Consider the following 18,406-nt stretch of genomic DNA (forward strand, 5'->3'; position numbering starts at 1 on the left):
TAGACAAGGACATAGCACGTGTTTATTCTGTCTCTCCATCTCCCACCAGCTCCTTGCTGAGGTCCAGCTCAGACAAAGCACCATGAGTCTGGATAGTATCAGACGTAAGGCGAGCTGTCACACAGCGGCTCACATAGAACAGGGTCTCTGGGTTTGCTGCATCTCGGCTGGAAGGCTGCTACTTAGGCCCAGGCCACTGTGCCTCTGCTGGTTGCTTTAGTCTGGCTGCTGCTACCCACTCGCGAATGAGGGTAGCTTCCAGCTTACGCACCTCCACGACAGACGGGGGGTCTTCTGAGTTAGATGCTCTAAGAAGCAGACAGATAAGGGGTGGTGACACTCAGGTGGCAAGCATACAGGGTGAGGTTCATGTCCGTCTAACCCACAACCCAACACTGGCCCAGAGGTAGGCTGCACTACACTGCACCTGAGGTCTAGGTGATGTGCTCCCCCTTGGATGGTGACAGCAATGATTGATGTACTCAGGTTGCGCTGGATCTGTTGGAAGAATGAAGCATGTGGCCTGTGCTTTAAGCCACAGGGTAGGCAAGCCTTTCCCACCCTTGCACCCTGACATAGATGCCAGTGCTGTCTTTAGATGCAACTGAAGCAACAGTGAGCATACTGCACAGCTTCTAATAGCTCCATTGGAAAGGGAAGGTGGAAGGGACGGGCCAGATGCTACACTACGTTAAGTGATCAGGGAAAAAGCAACCCAAAAGGAGAGATGAGGGAATGAGGACGGGGGCAACAATGGCCAGATGAAGCTGAATGTGAACCTGCAGAGGAAAAGCTGTATGAGGAGCCTGGCCATGCAGTCCAGTCACTGCCAAGAATACCTACATAGGGCCGGCAACTGCCAGGCCTGGACTTACCCCACCCCCTGCCCAGGGGTCTAGGTCACCGTTGGAGAAAATGATGTTGCTGGCTGCTTTAAGGTCTAAAAGGAACACAGCAAGTGGTGGTGAGGTATCCGACAGAAGCAGCTCAGGACAGAGGGCAGGGTCCTTCCCAGCACCCGGCTCCCAGTCACCAGCCCAGCCCTTTACCGCCACCCCAGAAGCTGGTCTGCAGCCAGTCTGGCCGAGGCCACACGCCCCATGTATCCAGGCAGTATTGCTGGCGGAGTTCATCAGAGAAAGGGATTTCAGGGAACATGTCTGTCACGTTGTTGCTGTCAAAGGTCAGATTGATCTCCGTACAGGCCTGCAGGTGCCCCACAGTGAAATAAGTCAGACAGGCAAGCCACACACCCAACCCCTATGCTTGCCAGTTTAGCTCCTCTATGTCCACAAACCTGGTAGTCCCAGGCCCTGGCATTGGAGCCAGTGCCACAGCCAGTGGGGTCAGCACAGCTTTGGTACATCTGGTAGATGTCAAAACAGGGTTCCATGCCAGAGGAGTTGTAGACCAGCCCTGGATAGGATTAGTGCTGGGACCAGCAGCCAGCCAGTACATGCTCAGGCTACTACTCACACACCTTGGAAGGAAGGCTAACATAGGTTCGCCACAGCGAAGTAAGCATTCGGAGTCTTTGGAGCATGTGCCTGCCTTCAACAGTCCAGGGACACAATCTTTTTTTTTTTTTTTTTCTTTTTTTTGGTTCTTTTTTTCGGAGCTGGGGACCGAACCCAGGGCCTTGCGCTTCCTAGGTAAGCGCTCTACCACTGAGCTAAATCCCCAGCCCCCAGGGACACAATCTTAATGCCAAGTACCCTGCCTCACAACAGGGCAGGGCAGGCATGTAGAGCCTTGTGGCGAGGGACTGCAAAGGTCCCATAGCAACCCTCGGGTAGCTATGCATGTTCTTAGGATGACTAGGAAGTCATGTTACCCTCTTCAGCTTATGCCCGGTTCCCAAGACACAGGTCCTGTCTTTTCAAAAGCTGTACTGGGTCCCCTACTACATTTCAAATAGCCTACCAGACTAAGCCCAGGTCAGGGATATGGGTCCTTTCCCTACTCAGCCCTGTGTCACTGTTAGAGTCACTACCCTTGCCCCATTAAGACCAAGGAGTAGACTCACCTGCCAGTGCCCGTAGACCCATGATCCTCTGGCCCTCACTCAACAACCGTTCACAGCCCACCTAGAAGAGAAGGGCAGCAGAATATCTCAGCGGAGGCCCCTTTCACAGAGTGTGGGTCAGGGCTGTTAGCCTACATGGACACAACAGCAGATGGTATGAAAGCAGGTAGCTACAAGCCTGTTGGATCAGGCTAGCACCCAGGGAGAGCCACCTCACCTTGACAGGGTTGGCAGGAAGGGGCCCTAGAAAGTTAGTAGGGTACGGGTAATCCATCATGGCGAGAACAGTAAATGCATTCCGGGCAAACCCAAAGAGCTGAGTCAGGTCCTTTGGGCTGGAAAGTGATTGGCAGGTCCCAAAATTCTGGCTGATGGTGTCATAGGCTGGGAAGAGAGAAGCCAGGAGAAAAGGCTGAGGAAACTGCTGGCAAATATGAAGGGCAAGAATGAATGCCCAAAGGGGACAGCATGTGAAGAAGGACCTCCTCACCTCCCTGGAGGAACAAGTCTTTGATTTGCTGGAAAGCATCCCGCACAGCCTGGGCACACTTGGGACTCTGGCCATAGAAGTCCTGGAAAAGGGGTTGGGGATTCAGCTTAGCGGTAGAGCGCTTGCCTAGCAAGCGCAAGGCCCTGGGTTCGGTCCCCAGCTCCGAAAAAAAGAAAAAAGAAAAAAAAAAAAAGAAGTCCTGGAAAAGAAGCCAAGATTGCTGCTGCTCACCTTCCTGCACTGGCCTGGGGTACCCAAGCCCCATCACTCACCGCTGTGACATCTCGGAAGAATTGGTCGGGGTTGCCAAGGCCTGCGACAGCTATAACAGGAGCGCTGGCCGCCAGTGCCCCAGCCACCAGGTGGGGGTACTTCATCCTCATGTAGGCGCTCAGCATTCCCCCATAACTGGGGTGGGGAAAGGACACAGGATTGTGGTTATGGGAAGCGGCCTCCATGCTGAGGCTAGCAGTCTCACTGTCCTCCAGGCCGGGGTGTCTAGGCTAGACCTGTGTCATCCCCTTGCTCCTTCCCTGCTCCAGAGTCCCAAATGTGGGGAAAAAAGGACCTGAAGCTGTCAGGCCCATACATTTTGATCCCAGGGGCAAGGCCTTCCCTGGGAAAAGGCCCTGTGGGTGCCCTGCTCTGGCCCAGCAATGAAGACATTGCTGAACAATATCAGCAGGGATTGTCCCACTAGTGTGGGTGACACAGCATGCACAGCCTATGAGGTCCACTCAAGGAGGGCTTCCATGAGGAGGTAAAGCTAGACCTAGCCCTTCCATGCATGGGGCTAGGCACCCTGGAGCTAGAAAGAGGATGCAGAGAATGTAAGAGACATTTCTTTGGCCCTCCTTATATAGGGTGCCACTTGGGGCCATGAGAGTGGCGTAAGTAGGACTCTAGGATCTCCTGTGGGGACAGATCTGTCCTGAAGGGATATCAAGGACCCACCTCCCTCCAAAGGCTATGGTGGGGGCATCCTGGACCCCAAGATTGTGCCGCAGGGCCTGGAGCAGCACGGCGAAGTCAGCCAGCGCCTGCTCCACAGTCAGCAGCTGTGTGTATCCCCGCTGTGTGGACTGCACACCGAATGGAAGCGATTTCCCATAATACCGCTGCAGGAAGAAGGAAGCGATGGCTAACCGCTGCCTCTGTGTTCCCCACCTCCCTCAGCTCAGGAAGTGCCCTGGTACCTACATGCTCAGCAAAGACCAGCAGGGCCTCCTGCTGGGCTGCCAGTTCCACTATGAAGCCAGAGTTGTTAGCGAGGGACCAGATATCCCCCTCATTCCCTGTGTAGAAGAAAATGGGCCCCTCGCCCATCTTCCAGAACTTATCTGTGGGAAGTAAATGGGTCTCTGTAAGGCCAGGGATAAGCAGGTAAGGACCATGCTGTGGGGCCAGCACTCACCTGACACCAGGAACCGCTGGCCAAAGGTCTTGTTGCTGAAACTCTCAAAGTTGAAATGGTCCATGTACTGCTCAAAGTAATTCTCACGAAAGTCAGGGTCTAGAACGCTGTCGGCTGCAGGTAGGTGTAGATACTCAGGAACTGTTAGGGGTCATAACGGACGCAGGAGGGTCAGGAGGGAGGGCAGTCAGTCTGCACTCACCTGTAGCCTGCAGGCTGCACAGACCCAGTGTCAGCAACAAGACCAGGACCCAGGAGGGGACCCCATGGTCCACAGGAGAACAAGGATGGAGACCCATGCCTGATTCTGAGCGGGCCGCTGGCAGTCATGTGACTTGGTCACAAGACAGACACTACAGGCGGGGCAGCATCACATGACAGCCTGGCGGGGCTGTCCTACAGTGGCTGGATTCTAGCTGGAGGACTAACCTACTCTCCCTCTTACTTAAGCTTCCCAGTTCTTTGATCCAGATTTGTGGGCTCCTTCTTGTTTCCACAAAGATGGCTACTGTGGAGACCCGGGAAACAGACAGAGGGCTAAGGTTCATCAGGACTGGGTGGTCTCCCAAGTGTCCAGCTTCTGTACCACAAGGTGATGGGAGGGAGGGTCCTCACACACAAGGATGCTGCAGGATGTTGAAGTTCCTAGAGGTTGCAGGCCCCACACGATCCACTGGCTGCTAGAGCTACCAACTCATTCAGCCCTGGGCGCTAGAGACGGCGGGAGCCTTCTCGCCCAAGATGACTGCTCTGCTCCCAGCCCTCAGCTCCAGTCAGCATCAGACAGGCCCATAATTACAGAGCCAAGGAAACTGGGACATTTCTGTCTGCTCTCAGAGACTGGCCTCAGGAAGGTAGGGGATTGCTGCAGAGGGACAGTGTCTCCCTCCGAGAGAGGACACTGGACGTATCCGAGTCATGTCTGGGATCACTGAGCGGCTCTGTTCTCCCCCATGCTGGCACTGTGCCCACAGCCCAAACAGAATGGAGAAAGGGGAGTATGCAGAGAGAAGAAAGAACCAGTTTTCTCTCTGGTACCCAATCTCAGGTCTGGAAGAGGAAAGACATCCACGGAAGTTGGTGACTTGGACTGGCTCGGCCATGAGTGGAGCATGTCCATCCAGCATGGCCACAGTCCAGTGGGACACACAGCTTAGAGCTGTGGAATCTGTGCCACAGGACTCCTAACGCTGTGTAGATGCCTACGTTTGTGATTGCACGCTTTGGAGGGCGTCACTGTTGTGCTGCGCAGTAAGGTCTACCTGTGGCGTGCCTTAACTCTATGTGGCTTGAGTATCTGCCAGCGTTCTGCATTGAAACATTGTTGGTGAACCTTCACACTCTTCCTATCCTTGAATTTCCTTTTGAATTTCATGCCATGTTACTTCTCAGTCCCTGCCTGTCATCTGCTTATGCAGCCCACTGCTTTGAATGCAGAAATGGTGTTTCTGTGGCATTACACACAGGTCTTTGTTATAACGCGTTTCTCCTTGGGAATTTTCTGTAAGTCATCTTCTTCCTTTTTAAAAAAAAAGATTTATTTATTTACTATATATAAGTACACTGTAGTTGTCTTCAGACACACCAGAAAAGGGCATCAGATCCTATTACAGATGGTTGTGAGCAACCATGTGGTTGCTGGAAATTGAACTCAGGACCTCTGGAAGAGCAGTCAGTGCTCTTAACCACTGAGCCATCTCTCCAGCCCATCTTCTCCCTTTTTTAATTAAAAGAATGTCATATTTATTTTATGTGTTTTGCCTGTATGTGTGTGTATGTATGTACGTATGTATGTATGCATTACAACATACATGTTTGGTTTCTTTGGGGTCCAGAAGAGAGTTTTGAAACCTCTGTAAGTACAGAAGCCACAGATGGTTGTTACCCACCATGAGAACAGTAGGAATCAAACTGTGTCCTCTGCAAGAGCAGCAACCACTGAGCCAATGCTCCCTTCCTGAGTTTTAAGGCGGAAAGGGGTATTCAGCTATCAGTGTGTTTAATTGTGAGTTAGGCATCTTACGCTCTCCCTTCATATTTCTTACTACTGCACATCTCTAAATCTGAAATGTCAGAGAGCTTATTTCATGAACACAGTTGCTTTACCTGCTGTGTATCTGTGCACCATCCATGTGTATTGCTCATGGAGGCCGGAAGTGGGTGCTCAATACCCTCAGGTCTGTAGTGTTAGGTGATTGTGAGCCACCAATGGGACTGGGATTTGAACCCAGGTACTCTGGAAGAGCAGCCCAAGCTCTTAACCACTGATTTATTTATATCAGGTACTTCTATATAGATCAGACTGATTTGAACTTGCAGCATTCCTGTCTGTGCTCTGGCATTCTGGAATTACATGCACACACCACCACACTGACAAAGTACAGAGCCTTAAGCCCAGGCAAGCACTCTTCCTCCGAGCTGTGTCGCAGCCGGCTGTGTTTCATTGTTTCTAAATTATCCCTTAGCTAATGGAGATATGCTACTTTGATGTTATTTTGGGGGTGGCTGGAGGTCTTGTAATTGTTTCCAATATTGGTGTGACCTGTTTACTTTATAATTATTTTGTGTACATTTGTGTGACCATGGGGTTTTGCCACTTGTTACTGCTCATGACTCTGTATGTGACTTTTTCAGTCATAGAGTTTCTGACAGTGATGACCTCTGTGGTGAGTTTTGCATTTTGTGCAGAGTAAGCACCTTGCCCAACAAAGTCCATAGCGTCCAAGGGTCTTGAGGCTGGCGTTCTTCACTGGGAAGACCTAGGACTACACAGACCTTGCTAAGGCAAGGGCATATTCTACTCTCAGAATTAATTATGGCAACTATGTCTTATGTGAGGATCCCTGCTGGACAACTGAAGCCAGCATCACTGCTGTGTTCCCTACCAAGGGAACAAATTTCTGACCACTTGGACTCCCTCCTTTCTTTGGGACTCGATTTTATCGAGGGGAGCAAGAGTATTACATCACTAGTTGTACTAAGTATCTTGTCAGATAGAAGTCCTGTATGATTTAATGTCCCATAAATTGGTCAGAGGTATTTCTCAAATAACTGTGAAGAGCAAGTGTGGCGATGCACCCTATAATCCCTGCACCCGGGTGAGGCAGCCAGCCTGGCCTAGACAGTGAGTCTCAGACCAGCCAGGGCCACACACAGAGACCCCTATCTCAAACAATAGAATGTACTTTTTATATGTATATTGATTAGATTCATATGAAGTCTGTTTTCTAGACTCTGACTAAAACAAAGTTGTGTAGACCCCTTGCTTCATGATCACCAATGGTATAAATCTGCAATATTATGATGTTTTGTGTATTTAGGACAGGGTCTTTCTATTTTTTTTTTTTTTGGAGCTGGGGACTGAACCCAGGGCCTTGTGCTTCCTAGGCAAGCGCTCTACCACTGAGCTAAATCCCCAACCCCAGGACAGGGTCTTTCTAGTAGCCCAGGTTGGTTTCCGACTCATGGTCCTCTTGCCTCTTCCAAGTGCTGGTATTATAGACAAGACTGGGCACTCTTGATTTTGCTTGGTAATCATGACCACTGCATACAGATTGCCAGTGGGTAACACTACTTCCTGAACTTGTAGATGGGATTTTTTTTTTTGGTTCTTTTTTTCGGAGCTGGGGACCGAACCCAGGGCCTTGCGCTTCCTAGGCAAGCGCTCTACCACTGAGCTAAATCCCCAGCCCCGTAGATGGGATCTTTTAATGGCTCCGCTTGTTCTTACTCTGCTCCACTGTGAAGTCCTCTGAAACATTTACGGTTTACAGTCCAGCGTTTCACCAGGGCTTGCACTATCACGCACTGTCATGTTTTCAGAAGTGCCACCAGTTTCTGCCCTTGTGTAGACCCAGGTGTCACTACTGCCATAATTGTCTGGACTGATACCATCTGGTGATCATACGACCTCTAGAGATTTAGAAGTGGTAGTGGGTCCTGTCCTCTTCCTAAACATCCACCCCAGCCCTAAGTTTTATGGTTGCTCTTCTGCGGGGATCAAATGTGTCACACCAGGCTTCCAGATTCCTTTTCTAATGAACGGAATTGGCTGATGACAGCAGTGAGTAAGTTTAAGCTACACCAGTCACAGACCTGCAAGTTACGTCTTTCCATAAATCCACAGGCTGTGGTGATTTCGCTGCCTTAATTCACTGGGCACTCTTGCTCTTGCTTGGTAATCATGACCCCTGGCAAACATGGGTTCCTTTAGTATATTCCAGTCTTAGTTACTAGCAGCAACTCGGGTTACATACTTTGTGTCATACAATGATGTCATTCACAGATTGCCTAAGAAAGGTTAAAAAGGCTCTAGGGTTCAGAGCTGGAAGAACAGGGAGCAGATGCTGAGATCAGGCCCACACAGCAGGCCGGATGGAAGCAAGGTTCTCACTGGATGGTTTTTCCGGGCTGGGTTCCTGACCAGTGATGAGTTTGATGCGTACTTGAGATACACACATAGCAGCTCCTACCGCATAAAATGGAGTGAATCCACGTAAGGCTCAGCATGAAGACTGCTGTCCTCTACACAGAGGAAGCCAGAACAGGCCCAGCCTGCTTCCCCAGTGGGTAAAGGATGTAACAGGGAAGTTTACTTGAGGCACCGAGACCCTTGGGATCTGTGTTCTAAGACAGACCATTTAGGTTTGCTTCACACATGGTTCGAGAAGTCAACGCTCAACCCTACTAAGCAGCACTACGGCGTAGGGGACCCTACCTCACGTTTGCTCCAGTGTCAATGACATGGCTTTTGTTTGATTTGAAAGTGTTTGTGTCACTATGGAGCTCTGTGTGGCCTGGCACTCCAGGGTTGGCCTCTAACTCAAGAAACATGCCTGCCTCTACCTCCCTAGGGCTGGGATTAAGGCCTCCACACCCAGGTTCCAGGTACACATTTACGGTGTGCAACGGCTGTGCATCTCCGGGTACCCGTTTACGGCAAGCCTATTTGGCCTTTGGTTTCTCTGAATTTGAAAACTCTATTGGTCTCAGGTCTCCACCTCCTCCTCCTCATTTAGTGTCCTCCTGGCTATCTTCCCACATGTACTGGACCAGCCCTCAAGTGATGCTTCCTATAGCCTATCAAAACAGGGAGTACCAGCCACAGGTCTGCTACAAAGGTTTTCTCTGGAGCATCCTATGTCTTGGGTTTCCCTGAACCCCTGGTGAAGTGGAAGCATGATAGGTTTCTTTTTTTTTTTTTTTCTTTTTTCTTTTTTTCGGAGCTGGGGACCGAACCCAGGGCCTTGCGCTTGCTAGGCAAGCGCTCTACCACTGAGCTAAATCCCCAATCCCGCATGATAGGTTTCTTAGCCCTCCTGTTCCCAAAGTCCTGTCCCCTGGATCTAACCCTTCCCACCTCTGTATGTCAAGAGAAACCAGAGCTCTGGCCTACCATGCAAATGAAGCCCTGGATTTCAACTCCCACCACCCCGCAAACCAAGCATCTTGTCAGGATTGTTCAGAGGTCAAGGGTCAGCCTTGCCTGTGTAGCTGATTCAAGGCCAGCCTGGGATGCACAAGACTCTGCTCACCAACCTCTGTTTATCCCAAATGTCTAATCTGTGAAAATAAAAACGTCCACTCTGTCTTTTCAGGAGAATACGGGGCTAGGAATGGTGGGGATGTAACTATGGAGAGCTCCACAGTAAGGGGACAATTATTCATCTTGATTGAATGTGGGGTACACTAATATATTCACACGAGATCTTGAAACACTGTCCCTTGATCACCCCAGTCTGATAGCCTTATAATCATATAAGATACAATCACCAGGGGTTGGGGATTTAGCTCAGTGGTAGAGCGCTTGCCTAGCAAGCACAAGGCCCTGGGTTCGGTCCCCAGCTCCGAAAAAAAAGAAAAGAAAAAAAAAAAAAAGATACAATCACCAAGGAAATGGGTGAAGGACACAGAGATGTCTTTGATTTTTTTTTTTTTTTTTTTTTTTTTTTTTTTTTTTTTTTTTTTTTTTGGAGCTGGGGACCGAACCCAGGGCCTTGCGCTTGCTAGGCAAGCGCTCTACCACTGAGCTAAATCTCCAACCCTTGATTTTTTTTTTTTAAAGTCCTTTCAAGAATCCAGTTGGAGACTAGGGGTTTTCATCTCCACCCCACTGATCTCCCCAGGGGCCCTGGCTTGTCTGTGGAACCAGAAGAGACAGTGCAAGATGACCACAGAGTTCAACAAAAGCTCAGGTGATTTCTACAAGCTGGTTTAACCATTGCAGCCGCAGGCCCGGTCCTCCCATCTTCCCCAGATCTGTGTCCGCTGCTCCACACCAAAGGTGAATGAATTCACTCCTCCCTCTGACCTCCTGTGGGAAAGCTAAAGGAAGTGAGCAGGAGCCCACATGTCTGGGGTAGGTAGGTGGCTGCAGAGAGGCTGTCTGTCCTGACTGCTGTTACTTTACAGGGTAGGGCCAGTGTCATCATTTCCTGCATGGGAGAACAGCTGTGAGTCCATGGAGGTCCAGCCAGTGACAGAACAAGGCCAGGCGGCAGAGCCAAGTGCCACTTTAAAGAGAAGCTACATCTCCATCCTAGAGCTTTGGCTCTAAGCTCTGGGAAAAGCAACTTACCAAGATGAGCTGTGCTCCTGTCTGGGTCAAAATCAGTTGCAGAAGGCAACCAGTGCGATCTCTCGTTCTGGGAGGAAAATACTTAGGACACAGCAGCCAGGCGCACTGGTAAGTGTGACTGGGAGACTCGGGGTGTGAAGAGGTCTAGGGAGATTTCATCTTTCATCTCAGGTGTGCAGGTCAGAGTCCTCCAACCTGGTCCTAACCATTGGCATCTGGCTTCTTCTATTGGTCCTGTGTGGCACGTGGTACGACATGCTCAGCCTTCCTCCAGTTATGGTTCTGCTATCTAGGGTAGGCCTTTTTACTACACCCGCTATGGCACAGCTCACTGTCTGCTGAGCCTGTGTGTTGGCCTGTGTGCTGGGTAGCAGGGGTCGGGGGGAGATGCTAGAAGGGCATCTCCAGTGCTGCCTTCCTAGATAACACTTCCCTCCCTCTACCCTGAACCTCTTCTAGCCCTGTTTCCCAACGTTCTTAACCCCCTGCCTCTCAGCCAAGCCCTAGAGCCAGCAAGGAGACAAAAACAAAACAAACAAAACCCACACACAGAGAGACAACCAGAATCCATGGGGGGACCCAAGAAGTCCCAGCCTTTCGAAATCAACCAGCACACTTGTCTCAGTGTCAAGACAATGTCTGCAGGCTAGCATTTCCACTTGGAACCTCACCCAGAGTTGCATCGCCACCCTACAGAACCCCATGGCCAGAGCCTGGGAGCAAGCGGTTAGCACTCCTGTGACTGCAGCAGCCTGGCTTGGTCCTCATCCAGAATGAATGGAGACTGGAGTTTTCGGCCTTGCAGGTACGTTTCCAACCCCTATAAGCAAGGGGTTACAGCGGCTAAGTGTCCACTTTGCCTGCGCATACCCGCTCCAGCCACCCTGAAACATCACTCCAGTGTTGCCCTGTCAGGGAGGGACAGCACAGGACTCCGGGGCTAGTGTCTCTCCCTCAGGAAGACTCCCCAAAATCTTGGTCTCAGCCTTGATTCCTTCCTATACCCCAACCCCTCTAAGATTGGCAAAGGCCTCCAGACCCCTCAGCCCACCACATCCCAAAAATTCACACTTCATTGGCCAACTGAACTGGGGCTGTAACCTTCTACCCTAGTCCCGGCTTCTCCCATTTTTACACAAACCAGAGTTCATGAACTCCTGGAAGGGAACTCGTGCTCACCTCTCCAGAGTAAGACACCAAGGGCGATATCTCACAGATGGCTGGAGGGTCTCCATTTGGGAGCAGGCTAGGGAAGAGCAGCAGTCAGCACCTGCCTCTCATGGGGATCCTCCCAGCTCCCTCAGGACGTGGGCTGGTAAGTGTCTGCCCAGCATGAATACAAATTCTTCCCTCTGCACAGCCCAAACCATAAGGCCAGACGCCAGGCTCTGGCCTAACTAAACAGAGCTCAGACAGCTTGGCCTACCCACAGCTCCAGAATGACAACAGGGGAGACAGACACCGAAGGTCCTTTTCCTCTCCTGTGCTAAAGAGACTTCCTCATGTCTCTTGAGGGTTAGGCCTAGGTCTCATCTTCAAAGCTTATGAGAGCCTGCTTGGGGGTTATTTGAGACCCTGCCCTCTTAGTTCCCTGAGCAGACCCTGAGACTAAGAAGCTGGGCTGGGAACTGGCTGGGAACATAGCTGTCTGCATTTGAGGTGGCACTGGGTCAGAAGCAAGCTGGGACAGTGGCAGCGTCACCAGGGCCCTGGGACAAGAATACTACCTCCCGGGCTAAGCTGAGCCCCTCACCCAGACTGCTCCGGAAGCTGGACCCCGTGTACATCCAGGAAGTGGGCTCCAGCCTGGAGAGCCCAGCGGTAGTGCTGAACTAGTAAGGCTCGCCTGGAGGTGGAGGGATTGTCCCTGTCGGCTGTGTCAGCATTCTTCAGTGGGGAGAACTCCTCCTCCCGACACACTTCAAAGGCAACAAAGTTCCTGGTGGAAAGAAGGGCTCACCATCACCCTGCTGCCAGCTAGCTACCCTGCTCCAGACAGGCAAGGGGAAGCCACACTTCCCTAACTGGGAGTGTGTTCCCCTGAGTTCGGTGATCTGATGATCTAGGAGGGCCGTGTAGGCACAAAAAGCACCTTTACTTTCCCGAGGTCCTAGGAAACCTTATCCCCCAACTCTCACTTGTCACATGAGCAGAGAAAGAGGACAGACCCACCCAGCAACTCCAAAACCTGACCATGGGTCAGGACTGTGCAGACTGCTGGGAGGCGGGGTGTCCTTGTCCTCTCAGAACCTCCAATGTTCTCTCTGCTCTCGTTCTCAGGGTGAGAACACCCTCTGGACTTCCCTGAGAACAACCAGCCCAGCCTGTAGTCTCTGAGCTTTCCCCGCCCCACCTGCTCCTCACAAGCTGCCACTTCCCTACTGTCCTGCTGGACCTCTAAACTCGTCCCAGAACAGAGAGAGGGAAGAAGAGGGAAAGAAGTGATTTCCACCACTAACTTAGCAAACGGGAGCACATCAAACACAAACTTCTCCATCTTTATCCCATTCGGTCTTAGCGGCTTTACCAGATTTCCCTCCTCATCCACGTACGGAACCTTCTTCACAGCCACATGCAGCTTCAGCAAGGGCTCAAACTCCCTGGCAGCAAGAGGACAAAGGGAATGTGGCTCAGCCAGGGCAGCTGGAACACCAGTCCCCACTTCTGTATACCTGGCCCGGTGCTGCAGCGCAAGGACCTCGCTATATCTCTGGGGAAAGACACAGGCTTTCTCTGCGCATCCCCAGGGCCACCCGCCACCATGCTGTCCACCTGAGCAAATGACAGGGCAGAGGTGGGGCCAATCCACAAAAGAGAGCTGTGACCAGGGCCTCACACATGCACAGAGCATGACCGCTTGGAACTGGCAGTAACACAGGAATTCTCTCTACCCAGCCCCTTGCCACTCCTGACAGTTGTCAGTCAACTCAAGGGCGGCTCCAGCTACTGTGGTGTTCCTAGGTTCAGCTTGGTCTGGGATATTACCACCCGCTGCCACATACCTGATGACCATATCCAGGAAGCCTCTGGTAAAGAAATGGTTGCAGATGTTGCCTGCGTTGTAGAGCAAGCCACCATCAGCCCCACACTGCCTAGCAATCTCAGGGCTGATCTCGCTGTATTCAACCACCTGCGGGACACCGTCCACCTGGCACACCACACCCACTGGCTCTTCTGGGTACGCTTTCTCCACGACCTGAAGCCACCGGGTATAGACTCAGAGGGCCGGGAGTAGGAGGGATGGGATTTAGCAAGAGGCAGAGGCAAGGAAAACAAAAGCTCGGTGCTCACCTTTGCACCACAGTCTGCTCCCTGAAGCACACAGAAGCCAATGAAGGCTGGGTCAGCCAACCGCACCAAGATGTTGTCGACACAGTACACATGCACAAACTCCACACCCCGCTGCTCCATGTCCTCCAGGATCTGGTGGTCAGCCAGTGCACAGTACAGGCCTCCATTACCATCTACAGAGGAGAAGGAATGGGCTACCCATGGACTCCGGCTCGATCTCCTGCTCAGTCTAGTAAACGCTACAGGAGCACAAACCACCAAGGGCCCGTGACTCCAGACTAGCCAGGGCCACAAAGCCTGCCTGAGTACATCCTACCTGGGTGTCAGGCTTCCTGACCCACAGCTGCCTGTATTCTGTGGCCCAGGTGGGGCAACCTTTCCCCGGCCAAAGTGTGGGCCATACCTGGGGCCATGGCAACTTTGTCTTTCCGTTCCAGGATGGCCTTGCCCTCAAAGGTCACAGCAGGTAGCATGCGCTGCTCGAACAGCACCACGTTAGCGGGGTCTAGGTGAAAGAAGTCGTGCTCCTTGAAGAACTTGATTGTGGGTCCTAGTGTAAACTCACTGGTCATGATGTACCTGTAAAAGACCTAGCAGTGAGCTGCTTCCAGGGGAATCTGGCTCGATCTGGCGAGTGTGGCAGGAACAGGTCTAGATGGGGTTCAGTAAGGGCAAGTAAGTACTGGGCTCTGTCTAGGGCCGTGCTAAGATTGGGTCTAAAGTGTTGGTGTGGGGCAGGCACGTAGGCGTGGTCTTTCTGGGAGGCTGGCATGGAGGACACACCAGGGCACGGTGCAGTGGGTCCCCAGTCGCTGACCAGCCAACTGTTGAACACGCCGGATCCGCTCTGCTTGCAGTTGGTACAGGGTCTTCTGGCTGGGCAGACCAACTTGATACATGCCCTTGGGGTAGGTGACGCCCAGGCGAGTGCCCTGCCCACCGGCCAGCAGCAGGACAGCTACCTTGTTCAGAGCAATCTGTCGGAAACCTGGAGGAGAGGCACGCCCAGTGGAAAGACCTCTTTCACTTTGAAGAGCCACAAGTGAGCCTGCAACTGCACGACTTTGGGGTCTACTAAGCGCAGGAGGAAAGCGCTGCAAGGCAAATAAACTCCCCACAGCACTTCCCGAGTCCGTCCCCTCCACTCCGCCCCACTCCCCCCACCCCCGTAGGCACTAACTCTTCCGGTCGCAGCGGGCAGCGCCTGCCCAACCCCCGCCGGGCACGGCATTGCCTACCTTCCTCTTCCCACCGCAGGCGTGTCTCTTGGTCGCAGCGGATCGCGCTACCCAAGCGTTCTGGGGGCAGGGGCTGCAGGCGCGCCGCCAGGTCCGGCAGAGGACCCGAGGCTAGCGCGCTGGCGGCTGAGGCGCGCTGGCAGTGCTCACGCAGCGCGTCAGCCTCCAGTGAGGAGAGCTCAGCTAGCAGCGCCGCTCGGAGCTCCGGAGCCAGGTCGGCCCAGAAGCGAAGGAGGTGATCCTGGCCCGCGCGCTGCAGCTTTGCGCGCACATCCCTCTCCGAGGCCATAGTGCCACTGCAGCAGCAGGCTCAGCCCGTACTCGTGACTTTCTGACCGATGTCACGAGACCAGGCCAGCTGCACGGATCACAGTGGGGCGGGTCCAGGGTGCAACCCCTCCACGCGGGACCCCGCCCCTTTTTCCTCTTGGGCTCCACTTCGGTCCTCTTTGGCTCCGCCCATCTTCGACCCCTTTTTTATTTAGTTTCCCCTGCGCGTTTCCGGGACTTGAATCCTAGGATCTGGCCTCCCTGTCTAACTCTGTTCAAGGTGTACGGTCCAGACCAGGCTTCCTAGTCCTCCAAGGCCTAGGCGTTTCTCTCCTAAGTAATTCCAATCACACTCCCCATGTGGTCGAAGCTGGTCTGTCCTTGCCCTGTGAAAGAAAGGGAGTCTGAGGTACCGTCACTGGGTGGCCAGACCTAACTTAGCCTCCTGTCTGTCCACAGCCGGAAGGGTGGTCTATAGCAGAATTTTTGCAGAGCTATTGTTTCTGTTGTGAATTCCGGAAAGATGGCACCTAGGCTTTGAAGTAGCCTTAGCATAACTTAGTTCCAAGACATACTTGGCAAACCAGGAAGTCTCGCATGGCTGACAATTGCTTAGATGACCGTTCCTTCCACAACCCCTAGATTAGATAAAAGCTTTTGGTATGCGGAAATTGACTTGTTAAAAGTGCCTTTTGTGAAACTGGGAAACTGTTACTTCTGGAAAAAGTGCTTCTGGGAAGCTGATAACCTTCAATCCTTGAGAGGTGGATTCTCATGTTGCTGAGAAGCCTAAAATTTGTCTTCAGTGTGTCTCTTCTGACTAATCAATCCTCTGAGCAACCCAGAATCAAGCAGTGCCCTGGGAGCCTCTCTCCTTAGAGGCTGAAGCTGAGGCTGAGAGGAGTCTGCCTGATCTTGTAAGCATTCACCTAGAACCACCACTGCTAGCTCTGGGAGGAGGTCAGACCCAGGCTGGCCCTAACCCGCACCCACCTCCCCTCACCTGCCTACCTTTAGGAACTAAGGTTTCCAGACTGAAGCCTCGTGTTTGCTTTTGCTGTTGCTGTTGTCTTGTGTGTGTTGTTTTCTATTTTTGAGATGAGATTTTTTGAGATGTGTAGCCCTGGCTGCCCTGAAACTCACTCTGTAGACCAGGCTGGCCCCAAACTCAGAGATCTGCCTGCCTCTGCCTCTGAAGTGTTGGGATTAAAGGCAAGACCCACCACCACCTGGTACAGATAAAGAAAGCCTCTTGTAAAAAGTATAAAAGCAGGGCTGGAGAGATGGCTCAGCAGTTAAGGCCACTGACTACTCTTCCAGAGGTCCTGAGTTCAGTTCGCAGCAACCACATGGTGGCTCACAACCATCTGTAATGGAATCCAATCCCCTCTTCTGGTGTGTCAGAAGACAGCAATAGTGTACTCATATACATAAAATAAGTAAGTCTTAAAAATTTACAAAACCATAGCTTAAGCCATTTTTAACACAGCTTTGGTTTTTGGGTTTTTTTTTTGTTTTGTTTTGTTTTGTTTTTTTAAGAAACTAGCTTAGAAACTACCTGCCCATATCTTTGTTTTTAAGTTTGAAGGTAAAGCCTGTGGTGGCAAAGGCCTTTAGTCCCAGCCTAGGGAGGCGTGGGCAGGTGGATCTTTGAGTTATAGGACAGACAGGGCTACACAGAGAAACCCTGTCTCAAACAACCACAGCAACAACAACAACAAAAAAAAAAAAGAAAGAAAGAAAGAAAGAAAAGAAAGAAAAAAAGGAAAAAAAAGTTCAAAGGTAAGGCTAAGGCTAGAGAGTTAGGGTGAGATCAACAGGTAAGACGTCTCATGCTCTACATCCATGTGACCGCTCACAACCATTCATAACTCCAGTTCTAGGAGAGGCCAATTGTTAGCATTCTGTCTAAGCTCCACCCCACAGTTACCTGGCAACAGCCAGGTATGCCTGACACTATAAAAGGGGCTGTTTGCACCCTCCTCATTCTCTTGCTCTCTCTTGCTCTCTTGCTTTTACCCTCTTCCCCCTTTGTCCCTTCTCTCCCCATTCCCTTCCCCTCTTCTCTCCATGTCATGGTCAGCCTCTACTGTTCTCTCTCTCTCTCTCTCTCTCTCTCTCTCTCTCTCTCTCTCTGCCCTACTACCCTCTTAACTCCCCTCCCACCCTCCCATGCCCTGAATAAACTCTATTCTATACCATACCGCTGTGTGGCTGGTCCCTCAGGGGGAAGGGATATCTCGGCCTGGGCCTACTGAGGCACCCCCTTTCCCACACCTCTCCACACCTCCATAGAACATAATCCCCTCTCCCTATCCTTTTATAAACACAACATTGGTGCTGAAACCCAGGACATATGTGGAAGGTGAGGACGGCAGACAGGCAGGAGTCAGGTGAGCAGCGAGAGCTCCATCCACATCACAGGTCATAGTTCACAGCAGCTAGTGTCGCCACTGGGGGACAGGTCAGCCATGCTCTATGGGTCTTCTAAGTGAGGAGAGACCCTTAAATTCTGCCTCAAGGTGTGGGTGGGCATCAAGATCCCAGGTCAGACTCCCAGGTTTGAATAACCGAAAGCATCTCCAGGACCAGAAGCCTATACCTCCCCAGGCAAGCAAGGGTAGAGATGGCTGTGAGGTTGGCCAAGTTCCATTGTACCCACCCCTGTCCCACTTGCCAGGAGGGCCTTCCCCTTTGACATTTTGTGATCAGTGCTGAGGACTGAGGCCAGAGTAGAGACCAGAAAAACCTAGGGCAGGCCGGGACTAGGCAGCAGGGCTGGCTTTCCCCGCTAGTACGAGGCACATCAAGAGGCCTTGGAGTTTTGCTAACCTGTTTGCACCCCTTCACATTTCCCTCCAAGACATGTGGTTGGCGTGGTGGGGCATGATCCCTGGTTTGAATTCTGGAAGTTCCTTGGGGTGGCAGCAAAACTGAAAGCCACGGGGCCTGAAAAGACATGGGTTGCCTGCCCTTGTCCTGCACTCAGAGTCAAGCAGTGATTCCACTCTCAGTCATAGTGAAGCCCAGAGACCCAGGGCCAGCCTCAGCTACCCTCTCCTGGGCTCTGGACAATGAGATGCTTTTATGTGTTTTGTTT

General features: G+C 51.9%; 2 protein-coding genes across 4 annotated transcripts; both read right to left on the reverse strand.

Moving 5' to 3' along the window:
• Nucleotides 1-8: 8 nt before the first annotated feature.
• Nucleotides 9-4,261, reverse strand: Dpp7 (dipeptidylpeptidase 7). The gene is given in 13 exon segments (NM_031973.1): nt 9-308; nt 428-498; nt 876-940; nt 1,050-1,206; nt 1,298-1,416; nt 2,027-2,087; nt 2,244-2,410; nt 2,517-2,598; nt 2,789-2,924; nt 3,471-3,634; nt 3,717-3,856; nt 3,931-4,044; nt 4,133-4,261. Coding segments are annotated over 13 exon segments (1,503 nt in total). The 5' UTR covers nt 4,230-4,261; the 3' UTR covers nt 9-178.
• A 3,361-nt stretch (nt 4,262-7,622) lies between these two features.
• On the reverse strand, nt 7,623-16,535 carry Uap1l1 (UDP-N-acetylglucosamine pyrophosphorylase 1 like 1). Of its 3 annotated transcripts, none has more exons than XR_005501837.2 (10): nt 15,037-15,414; nt 14,582-14,786; nt 14,202-14,377; nt 13,799-13,971; nt 13,510-13,703; nt 12,967-13,107; nt 12,261-12,446; nt 11,687-11,753; nt 11,179-11,327; nt 7,623-8,398 (listed from the first exon to the last, which is right to left on the reverse strand). XR_005501837.2 is itself a non-coding variant. In XM_063283462.1 (10 exons), exons 2-10 carry the CDS (start codon nt 15,323-15,325, stop codon nt 11,235-11,237), a joined length of 1,524 nt encoding a protein of 507 aa, XP_063139532.1. In that variant the 5' UTR covers nt 15,326-15,692; nt 16,318-16,535; the 3' UTR covers nt 10,126-11,234. The 3 variants fall into 3 exon arrangements, 2 of the variants coding, with proteins under 2 accessions (XP_063139532.1, NP_001127988.1); XM_063283462.1 differs by lacking the exon at nt 7,623-8,398 and adding an exon at nt 16,318-16,535 and having other exon boundaries at nt 10,126-11,327; nt 15,037-15,692; NM_001134516.1 differs by lacking the exon at nt 7,623-8,398 and having other exon boundaries at nt 10,126-11,327; nt 15,037-15,399.
• Nucleotides 16,536-18,406: the final 1,871 nt, after the last annotated feature.

This window comes from Rattus norvegicus, chromosome 3 (genome assembly GCF_036323735.1).
Source record: "Rattus norvegicus strain BN/NHsdMcwi chromosome 3, GRCr8, whole genome shotgun sequence".
Lineage (NCBI taxonomy): Eukaryota > Metazoa > Chordata > Mammalia > Rodentia > Muridae > Rattus > Rattus norvegicus.

Excerpts from the sequence above, each read along its gene's own strand:
- Uap1l1 (XM_063283462.1), bottom strand. The coding sequence starts at position 15,325 with ATGGCCTCGGAGAGGGATGTGCGCGCAAAGCTGCAGCGCGCGGGCCAG. Across the intron at positions 13,704-13,798 it reads GAGCAGACTGTGGTGCAAAG|GTCGTGGAGAAAGCGTACCC; the intron begins GTGAGCACCGAG and ends CGGTGGCTTCAG. Across the intron at positions 11,754-12,260 it reads CAGCTTCCGGAGCAGTCTGG|CCTGCTCCCAAATGGAGACC; the intron begins GTGAGGGGCTCA and ends GCTCTTCCCTAG.